Raw genomic sequence first — 14,161 nt, 5'->3', positions numbered from 1 at the left:
CTGGGCCACCTTCATTAGGCCCATCTTATTCAAGCACCATACCACCCTGTATAACAGCATTGAAATTAACTTAAAGAGGGAAGAACAATCAGATCCATTGGGGCAGAGAATTGATTTGCTATAGAGAAGTAGATTCCAATAGAGAAGTAGAAATGTAAGAAAAAACTGGTGGGGAGGGAAGCAATACTAGGGAGGGAGAGTGTGGGGGTAGTTTTAAAAAGACCCCAAAGAATAATAAGAGAGGAATAAGAAGGGAGAGGGGAGAAAGGGAAGTACAATAAGGGAGAGTACTAGGGGACTGATTAAAAACAAAACATTGGTATAGAAGGAAATAGTGAAAGAAGAAAAGGCAGGACAAGGAGAAAGAATCAAAATGTCTGGGAATACCCAGTTGATAATTGTAACTCTGAATGTGAATGGGATGAACTCACCCATAAAAAGGAAGCAAATAGCAAAGTGCATTAGAAACCAAAATCCTAGGATATGCTATCTACAAGAAACACATAAAGCAGGTAGACATACACAGAGTAAAAATAAAAGGCTGGAGCAAAATCTATTGGGCTTCAACTGAGAAAAAGAAGGCAGGAGTTGCAATCATGATTTGACTTTTAAAAAGCTATAACCACTATGAGATCTCAAAAGTATCTTTCAGTAGTTGGGGAAATGTTAAATTCTGGTCATTACAAGAATTAAAAACATAGTTCTTGCTAAGATGTATACTTTCAAGAAGATTTGGTCACAGCATATATGTATAGTGATAAGGATCAACAGCATACATTAAAATTAAAATGAAGGCCAGTGAAAAAATGAAATCCTTATACAAACCAGGAGTTTTAGTGCTTCACTGTTATCTTTGGAGCAGGCCAGCAACACAGGTGTGCTTCCATTTTCTCCTTTCAAATTGACATCAGTACTACTATGCTCAACCAAAACCTATGTGGAGAAGGGGAAAATAAAAGAGTACAGAATCTAAATTATAACTTAACTAATAAAAGGAAAATTATTAAAAACATTCTAAAAAGATTTATTTAAAAAACAAAGAAGATTTAGAAAGGATTTTTTTCTTACACTTGTGGAGTATCAACCTTTTCTATGGATATCACAGAATCAAAGATACTCAAGTTAGGCAAAGACCTTATAGGTGAGCTGGTCCAAGCATCCTTTCATTAGGAGAGTTTTGAATCAGGAGAAAGGAACAAGTGGCTATGTCATCTTCTCTTCCCAACCTGACTAATTTTTGATCTATTAATAAGAGTCTAAAAGTATAGAGGTAAAATGGGACTAAGATCATGAATCAGCTACTATGTGATCAGTTCTATGATCACAATAAGGATTTGTACCCAGCTGAGAATGTTCCAAGGGTTGTGCTTTAATATGGATCCCTTGGATATGTTTTGGGGTGGATCTAAACATATACTTCCTAGAAATTTGTCTAGCCTCTACCTCTCCTAACTTACAGTCACACATCTCCAAATACCTATTGTACATCTCAAACTAGATATCTCAGACATTTTAAATTCAATATGTCTCAAACACAATTTATTATCTTACCTCCAAAGCTCTCCTTTTTCTTAACTTCTCCATTACTCTCAAAATTACCTCTATGTTCCTAGCCACCCAAAGTTAAAACATAAAGCAGTGATGGCGAACCTATGGCAAGAGGCCAAAGATGGTGTGCAGAATGCTCTCTGTGGGCACTCGGCCACCCTACCCCTGGCCCCCAAGTTTGTTACCAGAAAGGCAGAGAGACTCAAGGGCAGTTGCTCCCTTCCCCCTCTCCACTGTTCCTGGAGACATTTTTTCATATGCCCTGCCCTTCTTCTCAGCAGCCAGATGAGAGTGCACAGGGGGCAAGGTGGATAGCTCACAGGCAGCAGAGCTGGAGAGAACCAGAGTATTCAGGCCACTCCCTTCCCCCTCTCTACACTCATTGATGACATTACTCACTTCACCTGCCCCTCAGCCCAGCAGTCCAATGGGAGCACTTTCTGCCTCCTCTGTGCAGAATGGAGGAGTGGGGGAGGGATACCCAGCATGTAGAGAAGTGGGGCATGGCACTCAGTCTGTGGGATAGGGTGGGGGGGTGGGACCCAGCATTGTATCTCTAAAAGGTTTTGCCATTACTGCCCTAGAGGTACATATTATTCCTAGAGGTTTACAAAGTTCTTCTGTTATGGCAACTTCAAGAGGAAAGTAGTTAAATTTATTATTTTCTTAATTTTAGAAGAAATGAGGCAGGGAGAGAGACAGTATTTTGCCCAGGTTCAGAGTTAGTCATTTCAGACTTGGTACTTGAATGAAGGTTTCTCCTCATTCTATAGCCAGCACTCTTTCATATATAGGACTTTGATATCTGAGATATGGTTAGTGGAGAATGGCAAAGAATGCAATCTTTCCATATTTCTTTTGGAGTAATTTTTGTGCTCATTTTTAAAAAATCCTATGTAGAGGATGCATTTAATGTTGGAGGTCTTCTTGTTCACCTAACATGTCAAGGTACAAAGACATAAGTTCTAATATCCCTCCCTTTGACTATATGACCAATTCATCTTCTTTCCATTATCTCCAAGATCAATTATAAAATCATCTATTTGGCATTCAGAGACATTTATAATCTTTTTTTAATTTGTAATTTGTAAGCTTTTTTGTAATTTTTAAGTTTTTCCTACATCTCATATCTTATCCTTCTACCCAACATACATTACAATTCAGTGAAACTGGCCTGTTTTCCAATCCTTGAATACTGGCACTCCATTTTCCAACTCTGATCTTTTTCACTGGTTGTCTCTCTTCCTGAAATTCTCTCATTTTTCATCTCCATCCCCAACTTTCTTTAATTCCCAGATAAAATTCCAGATTCTATAAGAAGGCACCTACTTTCATGTTATAGCCTTCTCTCAAATGATTAACACCAACTTATCCAGTATATATCTTATTTGTACAAAATTGATTACATATTGTTTTCCCCCATAGACTGAGAAGGTGGACTTTTTTGCCTTGCCTTTTATCCTAAGTGATTTACATAGTGGCTGGCACATAGTAAGCACTTAAATGGTTATTGACTTGGCATGGCTCTTTTAAACTCATGATAAAAGGTACCCATGAAAAAGAAATATATGTCCTATATTCCATGTAATCTTTTCTGTTTTCATGATGATGGTTTGATGCTCTCAAGAGTTGCAGAAAAAAATCTATAACTGCTAAGTTCCAAGAGCATAGAAAACAGTGGCTAATTTCTTTATTATTCAGAGGGTGATAGCTTTAAGTTGTTCAGAAATGATGCTAGTCACACAATTTCTGTTTATTGTTTGTAGGTCAACCTGATTCATCTGCAGACAATCACATTTTGAGAGGAATCCACAAATTGTACATATCCACTCTTCACACAAACTTATACACACAAATATGCAGACTTATTATGGTAACCTTACCTTCACTATTTCGTTATAACAACTTTGAATCGCTAGATGAAGGGGTGCCATCAAGTTGTTGTTGCAAAGGTTTGGATCAGCTCCTCTGCTAAGAAGTAACTTTACATTTTCAACCTGATTTTTTTCAGTGGCCCAGTGCAAAGGAGTATTTCCTGAAATATCCATTATGTTCAGTCCTAGGAGGGAAAAAAGGCAGCATGAAATGCAGGCAATACATTTTCTTCTGGCTATACTGATTTAATAAAAACACAACCAGCTTCAGCCCTCTACCAAGAAATCAACAAGTAGGAGACAGCTGGGTGGCTCAGTGGATTGAGAGCCAGGTCCAGAGATGGGAGGTCCTGGGTTCAAATGTGGCCTCAGACACTTCCTAGCTGTGTGACCCTGGGCAAGTCACTTAACTCTCATTGCCTAGCCCTTACCACTCTTTTGCCTTAGAACCAATACCCAGTATTGATTCTAAGACAGAAGGTAAAGGTTTAAAAAAATAAATCAACAAGTACCTTCTAAATAAGATATTAAACTAAAGAGAGTGACAAACACAAAGGAAAACAAGACCTAGCCCCTGCCAAAGGTAGAAGGACACCTTACTGTTTCCCTGGGAAGTACTTGGATTTTAAATTTTGGATAAACCTTCTCCTTAGAAAACAAATATCTTTATTCACAAAGCTTTCATAAAGTATATTTCACAAAGAAATGTATCTATATATTTTCTATAATTTGTGCATTGTTAATACATGTGTATATCTACATAGAAAGATGGATATAGAGAGAGAAATGATATAATTGGCTGCTGAAAAGATCTGTCATTTTATGGGTGTCTGGATTGCTTAGAGAGTCAGTCTCTTTACCAATACAGACTGGCATTTGCTCTGCATATTATGTTCTTACGCAGTTGACTAAAACAATGACAAGTTAACTGCCTTGCCCATGGCCACCTTGTCAATGTGTTGTCAGAAAAACGATCCGAACTCAAGTTTTCTGAGACCAACTCTGGACATCCTATATATTACTGCCTCCCAACTCATAACATGCACGTATGCAGATATGTTTATATGTGCATGTTACATATATTTAGATACAACAAATATGTGGATCCCTATATGTGTGCATATATGTATGCATGTACATGTACACATATATAATTTATATAATGCATCAATGTGTATAATGAATAGTCTTTCATGTAGGATTCTTTTCAATGTGACTATGACTCCACTGACACTTTAGAACCTAGTAAACCACCAAATCTGGGATTGGATTTGCTCTTCACAATCTATTTACACACATCATGAGTATGCTTAATACCTTTGGTCCATATACATTGCCAAAATGGGTTTATTCCTCCATTCACTCTCTTCGTATTCCTATGTTTGTGCTGTCCTGGGGGGAAATCTGCTTATATGGAATATGAACTGGCTAACATTAAGGTATATCCATGTCATAACCTTGAGTTAGTTACCTTCCGAAGAAGAGTCATCAATAATCATCTCTAGCAATTCAACTTGATCTTGGGCAGCTGCATGATGCAGGGGAGTAGCATTCAGTTCATCATATGTGCATAAACCATCATGGTTCTTCATCATGAAGCTTTGCAATCCCTTTACATTTCCTTCGTGAATCACCTAGTTTTACGTTCAAAAGATTATTTGTGATATACATAAATATTTATTTAAGCATAGTGTTTAAGACAAACATATTAAAAATCTATCCTCTAATTACATCCTAAAGTATATTACTTATTCTCTACATCCTGTAAGAGATAATCATTTTCAACCAAATTATTTATTGTACATTTGGCAATATGATAGGTATATACAATGCAAAGTAATAAGTACAGTTCTAATCTTGCAGTGGTATGAATTACAAATGTATTGGAAATGAAGACAAATAACTAAAAGCTAACGAAAATATTAAATTGATGTTTTAAATTTTGGAAGGATACAGATGTGATTTTATCAGTGTGGGGAAAGATCCCTCTACCATTTAACAGTTGATCTGGGAAGCTGAGAGATTGACTTGCTATAATCATAGGGCTACTGTATAATCAACTCACACATTACTGTAAAGTTAATGGGATAATTTTTTTTTCATTCTACTATTCACTGACTTAATAGCCTAAGAAGGCTCCCCAAAGACTCCTGGACTAAATTCAAATTATTTTGCCTAGCTTTTAAGGCCTTAAATAATATGTTTACATATTACCTTTTCAACCTCATTTCTTGATATTCAACAACATGCAGTCTTTTCTTTTTTCAGACTGCTTTTCTTACTTCCCTTTGAATACAACATATTCACTCTTGCCTCTGTACCTCCATCTTTCCAGTCTATGAACACTCTTTTTACTCCCCAGTTTCTGTCCAAAAGTTAATGATATTGCAAGACTATTTCATACAAAGATGAAACTGATTAATCCATGAAATGTCTCTTGACTACTAGAGATTCAATAAACTATGTTTGTAGCACAAATTTAGCGTTTCTCATTTTAAAAGTCAGTCACAAAACAAAGTAAACTGAAGTACTTCACCATACCATTCTGCTAGTTTCAACATATTCCTATCTGAAAGCTAAAGAAAAGGAAATGAGTTCAATTGATTTCTCAAGTACCTTTCCTTTCTATAAGCACAAATCAATAAATGAAATGAAGTTTTTACGTGCTTAGGATATTACTGTATATATTATAAACATGTGAGTTCTTTTTCCATTCTTCAAAAATCAGATTAAATATTTAAAAAAAATCTTCCTCCCCAAATTATTTCATTTATCTCATAATAACATAAGGAAATTCTTTCACAATGTTTGATTTTACAAAAGGAATATTACATAGTAATTATTCTTAAAACTTATGCCTGTACCAGGCCTATGGACAGGAAGTCCTAGGTTCAAATATGACTTCTTAGTTTTTCAGACATTTCTTAGTTGTGTTTTCTTGGGCAAGTCACTTATCTCCATTCGGTTAACCCCTAACCCTTTTCTGCCTTGGAATTAATCATTATTATTATTAACAATACCAAGCAGGAGGTAACAGTTTTTAAAAAAATATTCTGTAGCATATATTTTCTTTTTTTTTAATTTTTTCAGGCATTTTCAAAATTGACATGTATATAATAATGGACTAATTATGAGATGATATACTTATTATTATATTTTTCTCAATATTTGTCACTCCCAACAAAAATATCACCTCTATCCCCTTTTTGGCTAAATACATTTGGAATTTTTGGCTGTCCTTTTATGTTCTATCACATTTTGTATTCTCTCTGGACAATAGGGAAACCATATCACATCTCATGGAGCAGGAAAAGCAGTTTGTAGAGCCATTCAGTGACCTGATGTCAATAGAAACTTGATTATAGTCTATTAAATGTGAACTGAAATCAGGTGTTAATGGAAATTCTTTGGTAATTCATTAACCAAGAAAAAAAATTCAATGTATAGAGTACTGTGGAACTAAAAGTTCTTATTGGATTACAAATGAAACATCTGTTCATGTAATTCAGTTATGACCTCTTGAAAAAATTACATTGGAGTTGAAAAGGTAATTTGTTTTATTTTTATCTAACATTTTATTTTAGAAAATTAACAAACATTTTATATAAGTTTTTCAATCTTTACTGGTTATTTTCAGGCTCTTCTCTTCTACTCTGGCTCTAATGATAACAAAAGCATAGGGATAATAAAATTACCTTTAAAGAATCATTTTCAAAATCAGGTTCAGTAATGATGGAGTTTGAGTCATGCCTTGGATATTTATTAACTGTGTGAACCTGGATAAGTTATTTAACATTTCAGCTTTAATTTTCTCATCTATAAAACGGGGGTAACAAAAGCACCTACCTTAAATGGTCATGATATAACATTTGTAAAATTCTTTGCAAATCTTAATGTGCTATGTAAAAGTATCCATCACCATTATCATTATTAACAGCATCATCACCATATTATCAAGTATTTCTAATAATTCTTTATGCTCCTTTAGTGTAAGCAAGGAAGGAAAGGAAAATAAAGGATACAATAAGAAGGAAAACTTATTATCAATGAATTAATCAACAAGCTTTTATTAAGAGCCTAGTGGTTGCCAGGCATTATGCCAAACAATGAGGAAAGCCTGACCAAAAAATGAATGAAATAATGAGGAAAAGATAACAATTCTCTCTTTCTTTCTCTCTCTCTCTTTTTCTCTTTCCCCTTCCTTTCTGTCTTAGACTTGATACTAAGTATTGGTTGTAAGGCAGAAAAGTAGTAAAGGCTAGTCAATTAGGGTTAAGTGATTTGTCCAAGGTCACACAGTTAGGCAGCATCTAAGATTTGAATCTAGGTTCTTCCAACTCCAGGCCTGCCTCTCTATCTATTGATCTACCTAGCTATACCACAAATGGAAGTGGGTAAAAATATCATAGGTGAATAAGATTTAAATGAGTCTGTTTTTTAAAAATTTTAAATCACATGGTTTAGTCCTTTGTATTTATTATTAGAGAATATCAAAGTTGTTAGGGACTGTATTGTAAATGGAATTTACAACTTTTTCATGAAGATATCTAGAGTGGGGAAGCTTATTTCTTAAGGGAGCATAATCTATTTTTGTATAGTTTTGTTTAAAAAAGAAATCTTAATCCCAACCCTATAATTAATTATCCTTCTTATGGTCTTCCCCTACTAATCCTAGTTCTAGCCTTTGGGGCTAAACAAAATAAATCTACCCTCTTCTACACAAACAGCCCTAGAAGTATTTATAAACCTTTTTAAAGATAGATGTCATGAACTCAGGTATTCCTTGTTCCATATTTAGTTCTATATCCACTGTGCACCTAGCTGCCAGTTGCTATAAAGGTCAAACAAAATATTATATTTTTACTTACTTTACAACCTCAAAAGAGTAATGTAAATTTCTAGCTTTAGCTATTTTCTACTTGCATAGTACATCAGACTATTGTAAGATGTTCTTTATATATCTAAGATATATCTATCTTTTTATATATATATATATATATATATATATATATATAATGCTGCCTTGGTCCATCAGTCTAGTTATTCCATCAGAAGGAAATGAGTTTAAGGTAGCATGAGTTGCTCTTGAAGAAGCAATACCAGCTTCTTTTAATTACCGTTTCCTTTTCCAAATGTACAATAACTATTCCATATTCAGTGCTCATAGTATGAGTGATAACACCAGCATAAATTCATTATGACTCAGAGCTAACCTGGAAGTTCCTAAAGTTTGGAAATCTGAAGAATTCCTTCATACTTTTTGTCACTGAGAATCTACTAAAAATGGGACAAAATTACTGGTATTTATTTTAGTCTTGGAAAGGTTATTTTGCCATATCAACATATTAATTTCTAGCTTTTAAAAAATGTGAGAAATCAAAAGGCTTCAATTATATTTTTACATATCCACTGGAGCTTATTCCAGTTATACTGTACTGTGTATGGGAGGCAGCTTACTGGATAGAGAGCCAAACCCTGGAGATTGAAGTCTTAGGTTTAAATCTGGCCTCAGACACTTCCTAGCTGTGTGACCATGTGCAAGTCACTCAACCCTAATTATCATCTAATTCTTACCCCTCTTCTACCTTGGCATCAATACTTGGTAATAATTTTAATACAAAAGGTAATGGTTTTATTTTTTAATATTGTGCTACATCGTCAATTTTTTTTTCAGAAAGTATCTGAAAGGGAGAAAATGGCACTATCTTCTACTTATTGCAGAAATAAATTTAATGTAAAAAGGGATGAAAGCTAGTCTTATTGGTAAGCAAAGGAAGTATGATTTTAGGTCAAAACTAATGTTGAAAGCCCCCCAACAAAAATATTGCTTTCATTGGCCTTTCTCCAGTGTCTACAGTTTTTTACATTATTTCTTCCATTAGGCTAAAGAAAAGAAAGTTCCCTTTAAAACACAATATTTTGGAGTTCAAGAGAATTACTCTCTGCTTGCCTTTCTTCTTTCAACAAATATTTATAGCACACCTCCTGTTCAAATGGTATCATGCTAGAGTCTAGGAACTATTCAAAAGTGAATAGGACAAAGCTTCTGCTCTCAAAGAACTTATGTCCTAATAGGACACACAAGTTGGTAGATAGAAAAATATAAAACAGTTCAGGTTTTGACACCTAACAAAACTTTTAGCAAACAGAATATAAGATTTCCTAAACAATTGGAGGGAAGGGAAGGAATTTTTGTCAACTGAGGAAGTTCTTTGGAGGAGACTTGTTCTATGTACTTGACCAAAATAAGAACAGAATTTTGCTCTTTGAGGATGAGATGAGCTAAAGAAAGAAAAGGGAGGAGAGAGACAGACATATAGACAGAGAGAGAGAGAGAGAGAGAGAGAGAGAGAGAGAGAGAGACAGACAGACAGACAGACAGACAGACAGACAGACAGACAGACAGAAAGAAAGAAAGAAAGAGAGACTCCTCAGCACCACATAAAGACAACTTTGCTCATGTGGCATCCAGAAGGCTGTAAGTTACCTTCACATTATATATTTCAAATATTTTAAACACTTTCAGAAGACTTTGCCTAATTTCCAAAACAAAAACAAACAAAAAAGAAAACTGTTTTCTAATGCCTTAGAGTGTTAAAGTTGGAGTCAAGAGGGATCTTCTTTGCAATGCTTCCTGATACTTCCTAATTGTGCGAACAAAACAATTCACTTAATCTGTCATGAAGATTTGAATTCAAGTCTGACATATTTTGACTATGTAATCATGGGCCAGTCCCTTAACCTCTTAGTGTTGTTGGCAACTCTTTAAGTTTCAGAGTAGATGCCCTATATTAGACCTGTGTTCAAATTCTACCTCAATCACTTCTTAGCTATGTGACCTTCAGAAAGTTGTTTCCCTTATCTGTACTTCAGTTTCCTCATCTGCCAAGATATTAGTAGAAGGTGTTTCTTCCTTTGGGAGTTCATTAAACAAATGTGTGCTATAGGAACTGTAATCCCTGTCCCCTACTCTCTCACCTAAATACCATATACTTATTGATACTTCCAAAATAAAGAAAAGCAGATTATTTTTATTTTTGAAAATAGAGTTGAAACTTTTGGAAAAGATCATTGAGTCATTTTTTTTCTCTATTAAAGTCTTATATATCCCTTCTTTTCATCAAACCAATGCCAATTCTCATTATTATATCCCCTTAAAAATATCCAAAGGATTTACCCGATAGAAAGTTTCACTGGAAAAAAGGAAAAAAAGGAGGTTGGCAAACAAGAGTTTTAAAGCATGCAAAGATTCTATGCCATTTTCTGGTCAAGATGCTGTCAGGTTTTACTAACATACTGCTACCACATCCCTCTACTAAGTCAGTTAACACTCATTTATTCCCTTATTCATCATTAGGAGAAAAAAAAAACTGTTCAGGGCAAAGACCTGACTATTCTCCAGACCAGATGAAAAAAAGGGGAATGTGTTGAAAAAGATTTATTTTTAATCCCTGGAGCCTGTGATAAGGGAAATGATTGAAAAAGGGGTGACAAACTCAGATTAGCCTGTCACTGACCCCCTCTTTATATCAGTAACAGGAATCTCTACTGGGATGCTGCATGACACAGTCCACAGAACTCAGAGCCTAGTGTCAGAAATACTCATTTTCCTGAGTTCAAATCAGACCTCATACAGTTACTAGCTATATGACCCTGGGCAAATCACTTAACTTTGCCTCAGTTTCTTCTTTTGTAAAAATGAGCTAGAGAAGGAAATGGAAAATCACTCCTGGATCTTGACAAGAAAACCCTAAATGTCTTAAGGAAGGATCAGACAAGACTGAAATGACAGAAAAAGTGTCATTACATACATACAAAAGATGTAGACTTATACATTTGAAACTATTCTGTATTAGGAATATCGTTTCCTCCACGTCAATCCCTGCCAAAAAACAGTTCCCAGGAGTTTCTGAAATGGACTTCTAATTAAATTGTTTCAGGCAAGAGCTCAATATAGTACTGCCTCCCCTCAATCATACATTTAGAAGCACAAGCTTACATACATAAAAGAAACTTTTGTTTTACCCACAAAGCCACGTATGCATTATGTATTGATGTAAATCCAAAGGAGGTCATAGGATATGGTTTTATAAACTAACAAGCTCGAGTCCTTTCCCTGTTTCTCTATTCAAGTCAGTTTGGGTTGCCAGGGTCTGAGTCCTTGTTTGGATCTTTCCCATTTCTCCCATCCTCAAAAGGCAACACAGAACCTGGGACCTCTGGACTAGGGAGATGGAGGAAAGAACTCGAAAAAGGCCCAGAAATAAAAGCTCTGCTCCTTTCTCCGCGTCCTACCCTTGTATTTTCCAGTTTTGCTGACTAGAGACAGTCAGTGACTAGTGACAGGGGCGCACACGCAGCACCCCTTCCCACCATGCTCAGGCTTCTAAGTTACCTATGAAAACCTCTGAAGGGCCTCGTGGAAGTTTGGTGCAGGTGAGGGAGGAGACCCAAATTTCAAAGCACTTCCCAGCCGCCCCCAGTCCCCTTTACCTTAAACACATTTTCCTCTGAGGCATCCATTTCGTGCTCCACTCCCTCGTAGAGAGCGTCCTGGGGCTCCTTGTTCTCCCCGGAGATGATCAGTACTTTCTTCTTATTGCGCTTCATTGACCCCGCCCCAGGAGCTACCTCCTGGCGTCTGGAGTCTCGAGACGATGTGGGGACCCAAGCGAGAACAGAGTCTGCCCTGGTGAGGTACCTGGGGACCCGGAAGAGAAGAAAGTCAACCCTGAGTAGGGACTTGGGGATTCAAGGACAAGTTAGGGAAAGAGCGCCAAAGGTTTTGCTGAAAGGCGGGAGTCACACCGGGCTCGGAACTTCAACCCTCCTCCCTGAGCTAAGCTCACGTTTGCTGGATTTTAGCAGCTATAGAGATGTTGGCCTGGGAGGAGAAGCCAAATTGGGAGTGGAAGGTTAAGTGGAGCTTTCTAGTTCAGGACACTTATATATAAAAGGCATTGCTATCCTTCTCCTCCCTCTCTTGGCAGAGGAGGAGGAGGAGTTTTCAGGAAATCAGACCCTATTCAGTTTCCAGGAATCAGGCTCTGGACTGCACCAGATATACCTCTTAGCCCACTCTTTGTGTGTATATGTGTATGTGTGTGTGTGTGTGTGTGTGTGTGTATGTATGTGTATGTGTCTGTGTCTGTGTCTGTGTATGTGTGTGTCTGTGTGTATCTATATTTGGGTTTGTATACAATTGCTATCTTTCAGAAAGTTCATGGAGAAATGAAAGTTTGTAACCTTCAGAGAAATCTTTGGGCAGTGCATTGTCATTTCTTCTGTGCCTAATATCTTTGGGTAGGTCCCCAATTTGCTCAGCAATAAAAACGAATATGCTTTTGAATGGAGAGTGCTTCTAAAATCTTGGGAGAAATGATAACTTTATCAATGATGTGAGGGAAAGGTGGAGAGAAAAATTGATGGGGAAACCCTCACTTCCAAATTCTTTACCACTACAAAAAAACTCCTGAAAATATTTTTGTACATAAAGTTCCTTTTCCTCTTTTTCTTTTTTCTTTTTAAATCTCTCTGGGATACAGACCAAATAATGTTATTGCTGGTTCAAAGAGTATAACTTTTTTTTAAAACTCTTTGAGCATAGTTCCAAACTGTTTTCTAGAATGATTGGATCAGTTCACAATTCCTCCAACAGTGCTTTGGTGTTTCAATTTTCCCACATCCCCTCCAATTTTTGTTGTTTTTTTTTCCTTTTCTGTAAAAATAGTCAATTTGATAGATATGGAGTAATATCTCAGAGTTGTTGAATTTCTCTAATAGTAAATTAGAACATTTTTGAATGACTATAGCTATCTTTAATTACTTTATCTGAGAGTTGCCCGTTCATATATTCATAACAAGATATTTGTAAAAAATATTTCCACCATTCCAATTACTGTTACCCTCCATCCTATTTCTGTTCTCTCTCCTTTCATCCTCAAAAGTGTTTTGCTCCTGACCACTCCCTACCTGAATTTGCCCTCTCTTCATTCAACCTCCGCACTCTCTTATCCCCTTCCCCTCCTACTTTCCTGTAGTGTAAGATAGATTTCTATAACCAATTAAATGCATATATTCTTCCCTCTTTGAGCCAAAATTGATTAGAATCAAATGCTGCCCTCCCCAGCTCCATATCCTCCCCTCCACTGTAAAGGATCTTTCATTATTCTTTTATGTGAGATAATTTACCCCATTATAGTTGTCCCTTCTCCTTTCTCCCAAAGCATTCTTCTTTCTCACTCCTTAATTTTTTCAATACCATCCCATCATATGTTATTCATACCATTGCTCTCTGACTATATATACTCCCTCAAACTACCCTAATAGTAATAAAGTTCTTAGGAGTTATAAGAATCATCTTCTCCTGTAGCTATAGAAACAGTTTAACCTTATTGAATGTCTTTTGATTTCTCTTTCCTGTTCCCCTTTTTAATGCTTCCTGAGTCTTATATTTGGGAGTCAGATTTTTCCATACAACTCTAGTCCTTTATCAGGAATGCCTGAAAATCCTCTATGTCATTGAATATCCATTTTTCTCCTGAAATATTATACCCAGTTTTACTGAGTAGGTGGTTCTTGGTTGGAATCCTAGCTCTTTTGCCTTCTGGAATATCATATTCCATAACATATCCTCTGATTCTTTCATGTAGAAGCTGCTAAACTTTGTGTCATCTTGACTGTAGCTTTACAATATTTGAATTTATTTCTTTTTTGCTGCTGGCAATATTTTCTCCTTG

General features: G+C 36.1%; 1 protein-coding gene across 1 annotated transcript in view; it reads right to left on the bottom strand.

The window, feature by feature from the left end:
* TRPA1 (transient receptor potential cation channel subfamily A member 1) overlaps positions 1-12,032 on the bottom strand; it is a 68,858-nt gene extending 56,826 nt beyond the window's left edge. The window contains exons 1-4 of the mRNA XM_044657954.1: positions 11,916-12,032; positions 4,894-5,056; positions 3,432-3,607; positions 826-933 (exon numbers count right to left, since the gene is read on the bottom strand). Of these exons, the coding sequence (XP_044513889.1) occupies positions 826-933; positions 3,432-3,607; positions 4,894-5,056; positions 11,916-12,032 (564 nt within the window). The remainder of the gene's footprint in view (positions 1-825; positions 934-3,431; positions 3,608-4,893; positions 5,057-11,915) is intronic.
* Positions 12,033-14,161: the final 2,129 nt, after the last annotated feature.

The sequence above is a fragment of the Gracilinanus agilis genome, chromosome 1 (assembly GCF_016433145.1).
Source record: "Gracilinanus agilis isolate LMUSP501 chromosome 1, AgileGrace, whole genome shotgun sequence".
Lineage (NCBI taxonomy): Eukaryota > Metazoa > Chordata > Mammalia > Didelphimorphia > Didelphidae > Gracilinanus > Gracilinanus agilis.
Note: the sequence above shows the minus strand (reverse complement) of the source record. Positions and strands in the feature narration are given on the sequence as shown.